We start from the raw sequence: 14,124 nt of genomic DNA on the forward strand, positions 1-14,124 counted from the left end.
TAGACACCAGCCAGAAAGAAAGCGATAGAAGTGGATGTTGCCAAGGACAAAGCCAGCCCCCCCGCTGCACTCTAATTCTCTGTCCTGTGGCATTTTCTTCATCCATACTCCAGCAATCCTCTGTATTTTTATTGAAGTATAGTTGATTTACAATGTTGTGTTAATTTCTGCTGTACAGCAAAGTGATTCAATTATATGTTCAATTATACATATATATACACATTCTTTTCCATGTTCTTTTCTATTATGGTTTATCACAGCATGCTGAGTATAGTTGCCTGTGCTCTGCAGCAGGAGCTTCTTGTTCATCCATCCTGTATATAGGGATTTGCATCTGCGGATCCCAAACTCCCAATCCAGCAATGCTCTCATGTCACCGTGTGTATGCATGTGTGTGTGTGCGCGCGCACACGCACGAGTGAGCTCCCAGGCCGTCACTAAATGTGTGTTGACTGCCTCTCGCCTCCGCCTGCCTGTCCCGGTTCTGTCCCTCTGTCCCGGTTCTGTCCCTCTGTCCCGGTTCTGTCCGGAGTTCAGGCTGCTGCCTCCTCTCCTCTGTCGGGCCTCGCATCTCTCCACATGGGTAGGTTGGAATTCCAAAGGAGGCATCTGAGGGCTCCGGCCGCGCCTTAATGATCGCTCAGAAGCCCAGACAAGGCCAGTTATGGCTGCTGAGGCCTGCGGCCCCCAAGATACCTGTCTGCAGTGGGGTTTATCTTGGTGTTTGCTTTCACCCGCTGCCCGCCGCTGGCTCACCGCCGATGGCCTTCAGTCTCTGCGGCAGGCAGGAGAGATAAGAGAAGAATGAGGACGCCGTGGTGGGGCTGGGCAGGGTGCCTCCATGGTTCCACCAGTTGGAAAGCCCCTGGGAGGAATCCCGAACTCTTTCCTCTCTGAAGAGTCCCCCAGGAGGCGGCCTGAAGGTGAGTGCGTGACCTTCGGCTCAGGCAGCCCAGGGCTGGGACCTGCCGGCAAAGCTCCTGCCCACCCCGCCAGATGGCCCTGACAGCAGCCTTGATGGTCCTGGGTGAGCTGCACAGTCCTGTGATGGGCGGAGTGGTGTGGTTGGGGGCAGGGGTGAGGATCGGTGACCCACTCCCAGTAGGTGCTCAGTGAACTGCTGGCCTTTGAGAGGAACGTGGGGTTGGTGAACATAATCAGGTTTCAGACTCACAGAGGCTCGGGCAGGGTCCCTGGCACTGCCACTAAGTAACTGTGTCACTTTGGACAAGTGGCCTTTGTTTCTTAGTGCCTTAGTTTTCCTCCTCTGCAGAATGGGCTCTAACAATTTCTGGCTACACCAGAGGATGGGTGCCCCATGCAGGGGACTCAGCTCAATAAACAGAGGTCGGGGTTTTCTTTGGATGAATGCATTTCCTCTCTAACCCTGGATTTCACTCTGTGCTGGGCGCTGACACAAGGTCAAGGCTGGGAACACAGCGGGACAGTTCGGGACCACAATGTGCAGAACTGACTAACCTGCCCTGCTGCTCTGACCAGTCACCAGTGTGGAAGGAGCCCGGGTGTCCTGAGGCTGGTCCAGTGGCACAAACAGGTGGGTTTTGGGATAAACCATTGTGAGGGGTGTGATGAATGGAAGGGGCGCCTCTGTTAGCCACTTGCTTACATGGGTCCACTCACACCACCCTACCCCGCCCTATGCATCCCGACCAGAACTTCACGTCCAGACACTCCTCCGGGCACAGCAAAGCACCCATGCCCACATACGTGACAGATGGTGGCCGCTGCTGCCACCTGAGGCTGAGGCTAGCAAACAGACTGTGGAAGCCCAGTGCTTCGTGACACCCCACAGACAATGCTACCACACACCCAGGTGTTGTGATCCAGATCTGGAGCTGGGGAGCCCAGCACCAGGAGCCTTCCTGTGATGGTGAGTTTTCTCTGTCAACTTGGCCAGGCTGTCGTACCCAAGGATTTAATCACACACTGATCTGGGTGCTGCCGTGAAGGCATTTTGCAGATGTGGTCAACATCGACAAGCAGTTGACTTCAAGTAAAGGAGATGGACGTGCCAGAATGTGGGTGGGCCTCACCCAATCAGGTGAACGCCATCAGAGCAAAAACTGCGGTCTTAGGGAACAAGAAATGTGACCTTGGGGCTTCCCTGGTGGCGCAGTGGTTGGGAGTCCGCCTGCCGATGCAGGGGACACGGGTTCGTGCCCCGGTCCGGGAAGATCCCACATGCCGCGGAGCGGCTGGGCCCGTGAGCCATGGCCGCTGAACCTGCGCATCCGGAGCCTGTGCTCCGCAGCGGGAGAGGCCACAACGGTGAGAGGCCCGCGTACCAAAAAAAAAAAAGAAAGAAATGTGACCTCAAGTGTGCAACATCAACCTCTGCCTGAGCTTCTGGCCTGCTGGCTGGCCCTGCAGATTTCAGACTTGCTGGCCCTACAATAGCATGAGCCAATTCCTTAAAATATATCTATACAAATACATATATAAAGAAGAGATAAATACATAGACACATAAAGATACATAAATATATTGGGACTTCCCTGGTGGCGCAGTGGTTAAGGATCCACCTGCCAATGCAGGGGACACAGGTTCGAGCCCTGGTTCCAGGAAGATCCCACATGCCACAGAGCAACTAAGTCCGTGCGCCACAACTACTGAGCCTGTGCGCCTAGAGCCCGTGCTCGGCAGCAAGAGAAACCACAGCAATGAGAAGCCCGCACACTGCAACGAAGAGTAACTCCCCATCGCCGCAACTAGAGAAAGCCTGCGAGCGGCAACGAAGACCCAGTGCAGCCAAAAATAAATAAATTTTTAAAAGAAGATACATAAATATAAATATTCTATTTGTTCTGTTTCTCTGGAGAACTCTGAGACACCCCCAATCCAGCCACCTGATCCCCTGAGGGGCAGCACCCACGCTGCCAGGAAAAGCATCAAAGTGACTGTCGCCTCGGGTTCAACAGGTCTTGACTTTTCACTTCAGACTGCTCTGACTCTCGTTAGCAGAAATGGGTTTGAGTTGACATCCCACGACAGAAGGGGTTTTTAGAAGCCCAGCGTGCTTTCTGCAACCACTGACCCCGGGATCAGCAGTATAGACTAGGGGTTGGCAAACTACAGACCGATGGCAGATCCAGGCCGCTGCCCTTTGGTGTAAATAAAGTTTGGTTGGAATACAACCGTGCTCATTCATTTGTGCTCATCTATTTCCGTGTTGTCTATGGGGGCTTTTGCACTACAACGGCCAGGTTGAGCAATTGGGACAGAGAGGGTGCGACTTGCGATGCCTATATGAAGGGGGACCTTCTGGGCTTGATTCCTGAGACCCATCCCCAGTGGGAGGTTTGCCAGCTGCCTGGGGCCTAAGCAGGGAGGAAAGTGAGTTCTCAGGAAGGTTTGGTGCCGTAGTGCTCAGACCTGGGGGATGAGGGGGTGGTTATCAATCATGCAGGTTCCCAAGCCCGCCTCTGGAGATTCTGAGTCAGAGGCCCGGGTAGGCTCAGAAACCTGGGTCTGCTCCCCAGAGGAGCCTGATGCTGGTACCCCAGGCCCGTGTTATAGGAAACCCTGGATTAGGGGGGTTTCCCTGTCCCGGCTGTAGGAGCCAGTCCCTCAGTGGTGCCTGGGCATGGAGATCCCCACAGGTACACTAGGCCTTTAAGGGCTTCCCACACCTTGGTTACCCTGGCCCCCAGGAGAGTCTGGACCCTACCTTGGCTTTAGGATGCAGAGCTGCTGAGAGCCATGACATAGCCTTGCTCTGATCAGATAGGCTTAGGGGGGTCTGGTCTGCAGAGCTGGGTGGTGCTGCCCGGAGCTGCTGGCTGGAGATAAGGGACGTCTTCCCTGGTGCTAAGCCAGGCTGCGCGTCGCCAGTTCACACCCTTTCCCAAGACGGCATCTGAGCCTGCCCAGGCCTGGCCTCAGGCGGTGGTGCTTTGTTCTTCTGCGGTCTGCCCAAGCTGGCATCTGCTTGTCTCTGCAGTCTGCCTGGAATGAGCCTGCCAGCCTTGTATGTGGCCAGCCTTGGAATCTCTTTGGGACCTTAGCTGCCCCAACTCTAAAATGGGAGAGAAAAATATGAAACTCCCACCCAGGAGGTCTGGTTAAAGGACCATGATGCAGTCCAGGTGAGGGCAGAGACCCTGTCTGCCTGTTTACTGCTCAGCCCTGAGCGAATGCTCAATCCAAGGTGTGGAGTGAATGAGTAAGTAGCTGGAGAAATGCCAGGCTCAGAGTCCCCTCCAAACACCCTGACGGTGCTCCCTGCCTGCACATCTCTGGAGGGGCAGAGAGAGACGACACGGCAGCTTATTAATCATCATCTCTTTATTTACAGCTCAAGAGAGCGCATGCAACACGCCATCACAGGACTACAAGGGCATAGCACCTCCCCCCTCCCCTGCTGCCCCAACACCTTAAAGAGGAACGACAGCCCCCCCCCACCCAGGGAAGTTCCCAAGAGTCAGAAAACCCAATGACTGAGGCCCCAGGCCCAGGTGCTTCAATTCATTTCCTCTAAAAGTAAAGGCCAGTTCCAGCGCGGGAGACAGGGCCTCAGAGCCTGCGAGGTGGTCATTGCTGGTTACTAACTAGGCAAACTGGATCTCATATTTGCCAACTCACACCTGAATGCAAACCCCCCAAATCATCCAAATGTCCGTGACCGTCTGACAGTCCTGTCTCCCCCTCTGCATCCTCGGCCAATGTCTCTGAATCTTTATTGTGCACAAGCACGGCCTGGAGAACTTGTGGTTCAGCAGGTCCCGGCGGGACATTTCTGCCAAGCTCCCAGGTCTTCGTTCCTTTTCCCACAAGAATGTGGAATGGACATTGACAGTGGGGAATTGTAATAGGAAAGAGCCTTTTGTATCCTATTACAAGTTAATCACTGAAGGGATGTTGCCTATAAACTCAAATTGTACACAATGGCCCATCTCTGGGAACCCTGCTTCCCAGATAATGTGGATTAAGCTAAAATACCTTTGTTTAGCTCACAAGAAACATTCTGACCAGGCCCATCTGTGAATGACTGCAGGGAGGAAGAAATTAACACATCCCTTCTGGAGGCTGATAGGAACCAGGAAGTGTTTGACTTTACTCGCTCCCCTTTTCATATAAAAGGAGCCTGAATTCTAACTCTGGCAAGATGGTTCTTTGGGGCACGCACTCACCATCTTCTCGTTTGCTGGCTTCTCAATTAAAGTCATTAGTCCTTGCCCCAGCAACAGCAACAACAACAAAAAAGGATGGAGGGACCAGAAAGCCTCTTGCTTCCAGAAGAGGCTGCTTATCCTCCATCAGACTTAGGATTCAGAAAATACACTCCCTGCAATGGAAGCCCCTGGCTCTTCAGATTGGCAAATCCTGTCACCCCTCCCCAGCACACACCCTGTTGTCTCCCATAGGAGTGAAGGTCATCTCAAAGGTCATGGTGCACCTTTCAAGCCCATGAAACCCCCCATGAGTAGCCTAAATGGTTTGATCTTCCTGCCCCTTCCCGCCGTCTCTTCCAGCACGTATTTTTTCCCTGCTGTTCTGTTGTCTTATAAACATGTTCCTTGCAGGTTGCATATATGTTCACTGTCTCTCCAGCTGCAAAGCGGATCCCCTTCCAGGGAGCTGATGCCCACCATCTTGACATCAGATTTTATTGGATGCGTTGCATATGGCTTCCAGTAAGCATCCACTTGCTGCTTCTCAGTGGTGGAAGGGATCGTGGCTTTGGGAGGTGACTCGTGGCTCCGTGACTCCACAAGGGGCAGGTAAAGCTGTCACGTTCCCACGTGGCGTGGCTCTCACGTCCTCTGACCCTTCACTCATTCCCAGCAGGCTCAGGAGCCCCTCTTGGCATTGGCAGACAAATCCCAGAAAGGCAGCCTCATGGGAACGGTGGGTATCTCTGGGGAGTGGCTGGAAGACTCCCGCAGGAGGAATGCAGGGGTCACAGGTGACCGTCCCTGCAGCTATTGGTTTCCACTTGGCCTCCTGCTCGGCTCTGCCCGGCCCCGGGGTGGGGGGTGGGGGGTGGGGTGGGTATTTTTAGAAAGCTCCGATCTTGTTGTTATTGCAAAGCCAGTGACACCTGCAGCTCTGCCTCAGTGGCCAGAATCTGTACATGCTGCCTCGGGCTGAGTCCAGAGCAGTTTTCCAAACCTCTTTGACCCAGAACCCCATCCCCTCTCTCCTAATGGAGCATCTCACGGCCCCCGTGTTCCAGGGGACACGCCTTGGGAAAGGAGCCTGAATGGTGATCTCTGAGTATGTGACGGATTATCTCAAAAAACAGAACACCTACTAAAATCATCCTAAAAAATAAATTAGCTAACACTGAGGGCTTATTACGTGCTGGACACTGTTCTAAGCATGTTACCAGGATTTTGTGTTTACATCTCACAGCACCCCTATGAAGGAAGATTTATTATCCCTATTTTACAGATAAAGAAATCAAGGCACAGAGATCTTAACTAAGTTTCCTAAGGTCACCGAGGTGGCGAGCGGTGTAGTAGGCCGTTTGTCGGCAGCTGTACCTGAGCAGTCAGCAGGGCGAGGGAAGGGTCTCGGGCCCAGTGTACATCAGAGTCACCTGGACGCTTTGCAAACGCACGAAGCCCAGAGACAACCCAGACCGATTAAACCAGCATCTTCGCAGGTGGGCTCGGGCGTTGGTACATTTGCAAGTTCCCCAGACTGTTCTAATGTGCAGCCCAGGTTGAGACCAGCAGATTAGAGCAGCGATCTGCTAACTGTGGCCCGGGGGCCAAATCCAACCCACGGCCTGTTTTTGTGTAGTCTGCAAGTTGAGAGGTTTTTGCATTTTAGAAAATCAAAAGAAGAAGAATGGGTCTGTGACAAGTAACAATTACATGAAATTCTGTGTCCATAAACCATTTCATCGGAACACAGCCTAAAATATTTATCTGGCCCTTTACAGTAACAGTTTGTTGAACCCTGGATTAGAAGAAATTGGCTTATGTCCCAGCAAGAGAAATTTAAGATAGACCAAGGAAGAACTTCCTGGTAGAGAGGTCTGTTAAACACACAGGGGGCTCTGGGATCCCTGACTCTGGATTTATGAGGATTCCACCCACCCTGCCTTTGCAAATGCAAAATGCAAGTAGCTAGGGCAAAGAGATAGGCCTTGACTTTCTAGCTATGGAGCTCCCTTGGTAGTCAGTGGTAGTTCTGTGGGGCCTTTCAGCTTTGTCCTGATCGGTGTTTTCCATCGTTGATGGCCCAGGGCTAGCCTAACCGCTGCCCTCCAGACAAAAGCAATTCTGGGTTCCCCGCCTGCAGCCACCCCTGCTAGGGTTCTATCACTATCTCGAATCTGCCACTCCATGTGAGGCACACAGTGTGGGCCTTGTCTGGTCTTGAACAGACAAAACTGCCAGTGGATTCAGTTTACAAACAGCCGGCTTTGATCTCTTGCAGTCCCCCTTCTCCCCAAGATTCCCATGCCCGTCGAACTTGAATAGGGCAAAAAGAGCCAGTGTATTTGGTTTCTCCTAGATCTGTCTGCTTTCCTTGGTGCCGGACCCTTGACCCCCGACTGATTTTCCCAGTGGAGTAAACAGCCCTGGCATCTTGTGGGCGTGGTCCCCCGGCTGGGGTCCAGGCCAGCAAGGACTCTGGATGGAGAAGGCTTGCAACCGTCTTTGCCCTGGACCTGAAGGTCCTGAGTGAGATGCCAGGTGGGGGGATTTAAGTGGCTCTCCTGAGGTGGTCACTAGAGTCACATCTGCTCAGAGAGGTGTTTGGGGTAGGCATCGTGAGTCTGGCCTGTGGGGAGCTGTTAGGAGAGGTGCCCCAACTCCTCAGTGGGCTCTGCTGCCGAAGTGTAGGCTGGGGGTCCTGGGATGGTCTCTGGGGGGCCTGGGAACCACTAAGACGTATGCAAAGTGGGTGCACACGGGCAATGTGCATACTTTTTGAGTCCATGCTTGCATTAGATTCTCAAAGGACATGAACTACAAAAGCCAAAGAACCCCCCTGGGGTGGCAGCTTTCAGGCAACTCCAAAGTGCATGTCCCAGGACGGGGTGAGCGGGGCCATAGAAATAAGAGACAGCTTTACTGTCTACCCCAAACACTTCATGTCTCAGAATACCAGCTCCCAGAGGGCAGGGGTCAATCTGCCCAAATCATGCCTTATAGGCAAGCAGGTGTTTAATGCACATTTTCTCTTGTTTTTTAAATGATATACCTTTGTCCAGGGAAAGAAGAGAAGAGTCGGTTATTCCAGCCTTCACCACAGTGAAAGGAACAACTAGAGAACACGACTCTCTCACCGAAAGCCGTGGAGAACCTGAAATGCGTCCTTAGTTGTGGAGGAGCAAAGACGTGGGCCTTGGAGCTGGTCGGACCCAGGTTCAGATGCCAGATTCACCCTGACACTTCAGGACCTGGTGTTTTCAGTGGGATCTTGGGTCCAGCAGCATTGGCATGCCCTGAAGCTTGTTAGAAATGCAGAATCGACTGAATTGGAATCTGCATTTTAACCAGATCCCTGGGGATTCTTACACAGGTGAAGGTTTGAGGAGAATTGATGTGGGACCCTGGACAAGTCATAAAACCTTGCCTCAGTTTCCTCCCCTGTAAAATGGTGATTATGCCTACTTTAAAGGGCCATGTGACAAATGAGATAATGTATGCCCTTCATTTAGCACAGTGCCTGGTACATAGGAGGTGCTTCGTACTCGTCTCCCAGGGAGTTTCCATTCTTTCCCAGCTCGAAAACCTCTTCCTTTTTAAACTTGAAACAATTGCAGTGCTGCGGTCGGAGGCTAGAGGGCGCTCTCGACATTGCCATCGCGGAGAACGCGGACACCGGGATGCGCTGGCGGTGTGGGTCTCCCATTGGCCGGGTGGTGGCTGCAGGTGTGCTGCTGCTTGGCTCCTGGGCGGGGGCAGTTCGCCCAGGGCTCCCCTCCTGGGGCTGAGTGTCCTGGGTCTGAGCCTGCAGCCTCAGTCATCTGCCTCCCCAGTTGATCTGCCACCGCGAGTTATAAACAAACTGCCCGGCTTCTCCAAGCCTCCCGCGCTCAGTCCCCTGGCCGGTAGGGAGGCGCCTCACGCGGCCCGCTAGACGTTGATGAAAGATCCCTGGTCGCCGTCGGCCGTTTCGGGCTCCACGCAGCGCCCCTTTCTCCGGGTGACCCTGCGGTTCCGGTGGAATTTGACGTAGCAGCGCAGCCCTGGGTGAAGGGAGGCAAGGGGGTCAGGGATGTGACCAGCCAGACCCCTCCGCGCCCTCTGGAACCCCCTGCATCCTCTCACCACCACCCCCTTCTTTTTTCTGTCCTACAACCAACCCATCCCCCGCAGAGCAGCCTGAATGGGCTTAAAAAAGCGAATCACAGATGGAGAAGGCAAGAGTGAACAGATGGAGCACAGGGGATATTTAGGGCCACGAAACTATTCTGTGTGATACTATAATGGGGGGTACATGTCTGCACATTTGTCAAAACGCATAGAATGTGCAACACGAAGAGTGAACCCCTAATGTAAATTATGGACTTTAGTGAATAATGTATCACTATTGGTTCATCAGTTGTAAAAAGTGCACCACACTAGAGTAGGATAATAGGGGAAACTGTGTGTTTGGGGGGCATGTGAGAACTCTGCTGTTTGGGGGGGCATGTGAGAACTCTGCTGTTTGGGGGGGCATGTGAGAACTCTGCCGTTTGGGGGGCATGTGAGAACTCTGCTGTTTGGGGGGGCATGTGAGAACTCTGCTGTTTGGGGGGCATGTGAGAACTCTGCTGTTTGGGGGGGCATGTGAGAACTCTGCTGTTTGGGGGGCATGTGAGAACTCTGCTGTTGGGGGGGCATGTGAGAACTCTGCTGTTTGGGGGGGCATGTGAGAACTCTGCTGTTTGGGGGGCATGTGAGAACTCTGCTGTTTGGGGGGCATGTGAGAACTCTGCTGTTTGGGGGGGCATGTGAGAACTCTGCTGTTTGGGGGGGCATGTGAGAACTCTGCTGTTTGGGGGGCATGTGAGAACTCTGCTGTTTGGGGGGCATGTGAGAACTCTGCTGTTTGGGGGGGCATGTGAGAACTCTGCTGTTTGGGGGGGCATGTGAGAACTCTGCTGTTTGGGGGGGCATGTGAGAACTCTGCTGTTTGGGGGGGCATGTGAGAACTCTGCTGTTTGGGGGGGCATGTGAGAACTCTGCTGTTTGGGGGGGCATGTGAGAACTCTGCTGTTTGGGGGGGCATGTGAGAACTCTGCTGTTTGGGGGGGCATGTGAGAACTCTGCTGTTTGGGGGGGCATGTGAGAACTCTGCTGTTTGGGGGGCATGTGAGAACTCTGCTGTTTGGGGGGGCATGTGAGAACTCTGCTGTTTGGGGGGGCATGTGAGAACTCTGCTGTTTGGGGGGCATGTGAGAACTCTGCTGTTTGGGGGGGCATGTGAGAACTCTGCTGTTTGGGGGGGCATGTGAGAACTCTGCTGTTTGGGGGGCATGTGAGAACTCTGCTGTTTGGGGGGGCATGTGAGAACTCTGCTGTTTGGGGGGGCATGTGAGAACTCTGCTGTTTGGGGGGCATGTGAGAACTCTGCTGTTTGGGGGGGCATGTGAGAACTCTGCTGTTTGGGGGAGCATGTGAGAACTCTGCTGTTTGGGGGGGCATGTGAGAACTCTGCTGTTTGGGGGCATGTGAGAACTCTGCTGTTTGGGGGGCATGTGAGAACTCTGCTGTTTGGGGGGCATGTGAGAACTCTGCTGTTTGGGGGGGCATGTGAGAACTCTGCATTTTTTGCACGATCTTTCTGTAAACCTAAAACTGCTCTTAAAAAATAGTCCAACATATGGGAACACATGTATAACTGATTCACTTTGTTATAAAGCAGAAACTAACACACCATTGTAAAGCAATTATACCCCAATAAAGATGTTAAAAAAAAATAGTCCATTAAAAACCTTTCGTTAAAGGGATGCAGATTCTGCCCTCCCCTATAAAACCTCCCACGACTCCCCACTGTACTCAAAAGGAGATCCAAACTTCCTACCCTGGCTTATAAGACCCTCTGGGACCTGGACCTGCCTCCTGTCTGCTCTCTTCACCTCCCACTCCCCTCCTCACTCTCTAACTCCAGCCACACCCAGTTTTCTTGCTTTTCCTCATACACCCATTCATTTTTGGCTCCAGGGCCTTTGCACTTGCTGTTCTCACAGCCAGAAATGCCTTCCTGAAGTTCTTGGCATAGCTGGCTCCTTCACAGCCTTCAGGTCTCAAAGGGACCCTCCCTGACCACCCCAATTAAAGTAGTCGTGGCCCTCCTGGCCCACCAGTGGGAGGGGTTCTGTGGCTCTATCGTAACCACATGTCAGGCATCCCCTGACATACATGGGTAGACATGTTTTTCATTTAAGGCCACAGAAGGCCACATCCTCCTGAAGGGGGGTGGGAGGGTTAGGGGAAGAGATTGCTCAGTGTGGCCTGAGCAATCCCTACATTTCAGTTTAGGAGTGACCACAGGGAGACAGGAGGACATCACCTGCTTAAGATCTGCTTACGTCACTGTCAAGAGAATAAAGGAGTTGCTGTGAAGTTTGTGCTTTGGGGTCTAGAATTGACACCTGGATCGCAGCTTTCAGACCTGTGGCCACACAAAATACACTTAGGAGGGGGGCAGTGGATTATAAGCAGGAGTGGTCGGTAGCCACAGAAGCCCTTCTGGAACCCTCCGGAATCCAGGCTGGCCTAGACTGCTGGACTTCATCCCTGGAACCTGAGTTCACCATTCTGGGATTTCTCAGAAGCCCTCAGGACTCTTGGTCCTCAGAGGGTTCCTGACAGCCTCTTCCTGGACCATCTTTAATGAGCTGTCATTTCTACTCAATTTTTTTTTTTTCTGGAGCCTGAGTCTCCACGGAGGAAGCAAGAATTTTGGTGGGACCGACTGGGGTGGGAGAGACCGCGGGAAACGAGAGATGGGCTTTTGCCTGCACACATATCTTTTGGATGCCTGAAAAGCGACCCCCTCCTACCTGAGGCCCTGGGGAGGAAGGAAGGACGCCTTCCTGGGCAGAGGGGCTGGGCACCAGCTGGGTGTGTGAACTCAGTCGGGCCACGTCCCCCTCACGTGGGCAGGATGGACCTGGAGGCCCTGGCGCTATTCCGGGCTTCCTGGACCTCCGGGCCATTCTGCACCTCAGTCTCCTCCTCTGCGAAATGGGCCGCCAGCCCTGCACACGGGTAACAGAAGGCAGCTCCCCGGCATCTCCACCCCTGCCTTCCTCCATCCCCTCACCTCCCAGCTGGTCCTCTGTGTCTCCACTCCTGCCCCCAACAGTACTGCGGCCAGAGTGAGCTGTTACACTCGTAAGTCAGACCAGGTCACTCCCCTGCTTAAAACCTGCCGACACCTTCCCATTATAACTCAAAGTCCTGCACGATCCTCCCCGCCAGCTTCTCCTACTTCCCCTTCTGCCACCTTCCCCGTTGGCTACTGTGTGCCAGGCGCCCTCAAACATGCCAGCCTCATTCCTGCCCGAGGCCCTTGGCTTTGCTCTGCCGCTTGCCTGGGACTCTCTCTCCCTCCCCCCACCCCTCATTTTCAGGTGGCTGGTTCTGCAGTCCGCTCCTGCCCACCCTTTCTAAAACACCTCCCAGACTGCTCACCAGGCCAGTCTGGATTATTTTCTTCACAGCCCCTATCCCTTTCTAAAGACATCTTGTCTACTTATTTGCTTATTGTCGTTCATCTCACTAGAATGGAATCCATGGGCGCAGAACTTGCTGGCTCTCTTTGCTGCTGAATCCCCAATGTCCTCATCAGAGCCCAACACATAGTAGGCACTCAATAAATATTTCTTGACAGACTGGATGAATGAATAATTGGACCTAAGCAGCTTTATCGCTCTCACAGCAGATAATTTTTGAGGCTAATGTGAGAAAAAATTGGGCATGTATCTCAGAATGGTCAACAGAGGGACTGAGACCAAATCCCTTCACTCAGGAAAATGTGAGCCCTGGATGTGGGATGACACTGAGTAATTATTGCGCATTTTTGGTATTTTGTTTTTAAAAGAGCACTTATCTCTTAGATGTGTATACTGAAATATTCACAGATGAAATAGCTACACTTCCAGGAGTGGCTTCAAAATCCTATTGCAGGGACGTCCCTGGCGGTCCAGTGGTTAAGACTCTGCGTTCCCACTGCAGGGGGCGCAGGTTTGATCCCTGGTCGGGGTAAGATCCCACATGCTGCGCAGCGTGGCCAAAAAAAAGATTTAAAAAATCCTATTGCAACGGGGGAATCAGATGGGAGGGGAGACAGCACAGATTGGCCATGAGGGAGCATTACTGAAGCTGGGTGACGGGAAATGGGAGTTCATTATACTATCCTGACGACTTTAATATATGTTTGAAATTTTTCAGAATACAAAATTTAAAATGTTCTCCCACTTTTCTAGCTATGTAGGTTTGGGCAAGTGGCTTAACCTTTCTGTGCCTCAGTTTGCTCTTGGGTAAAATGGGGAGAACAATAGCTCCCTTCCTGGGATGGTTGGGAGGATTACGGAGATAATGGGTAAAGGGCTTAGCACAGAGCCGGGTACACCTGGGCCCACCTGGGCAGGAGGGCACATACCGCTCCACGTGGGAGCTCCGAGGAGTTAAAGAGGGAGCCAGCTGGGCAAGTGCATCCTTCCCTGGGACAGTGCTGGGAAATCCACCCCCCACCCCTTGTTATCACGCTTGGAATGTCTCCCCTGGGATAGAATTCCGGTATGAAAACACCAGGCTTCTCAGGTTTGATCTTATTTTAAAAGATACGCTCCTCTCTCCTCCCCTCTCCCGCCTCCAGATCATGGGAGATCATGCCAGCTTGTATTTCAAGAGGTGAGAAAAGCAAATTTGACCAACGATGCCAGGAATCGAGACTAAATGAGTTCACAGATTGTGGGCGCCGAGCAAAGCTGCCCCTGCTCGTGTCTTCAGCCCCCCGAGGGGTTCTCCCACCCCCTTCTCCGCCCACCCCAGCTTGGAGGAGAAAGGGAGGTTGCGAGGTCTCCGCACCGAGGGAGCCCCCGATGTCGGGCTCACCTTCCACACACATGCAGTCGTCAAAGCATTTGTTGTTCAGGCCTCGGTTGTGGGGCGTGCAGAGGTGCTCCCGGAGGTCGCAGCAGGTCCC

General features: G+C 53.0%; 1 protein-coding gene across 2 annotated transcripts in view; it reads right to left on the bottom strand.

Annotated features, from left to right (window-relative positions):
- Positions 1 to 4,423: 4,423 nt before the first annotated feature.
- The window catches only part of DRAXIN (dorsal inhibitory axon guidance protein), a 29,950-nt gene continuing 20,249 nt past the window's right edge, over positions 4,424 to 14,124 (bottom strand). For both annotated transcript variants that reach the window (XM_060311105.1, XM_030865742.2), the window contains exons 6-7: positions 14,034 to 14,123; positions 4,424 to 9,172 (exon numbers count right to left, since the gene is read on the bottom strand). In XM_060311105.1, the coding sequence (XP_060167088.1) occupies positions 9,060 to 9,172; positions 14,034 to 14,123 (203 nt within the window). In that variant the 3' untranslated portion in view covers positions 4,424 to 9,059. The remainder of the gene's footprint in view (positions 9,173 to 14,033; position 14,124) is intronic.

Source organism: Globicephala melas, chromosome 1, assembly GCF_963455315.2.
Source record: "Globicephala melas chromosome 1, mGloMel1.2, whole genome shotgun sequence".
In the NCBI taxonomy this organism is placed as follows: Eukaryota; Metazoa; Chordata; class Mammalia; order Artiodactyla; family Delphinidae; genus Globicephala; species Globicephala melas.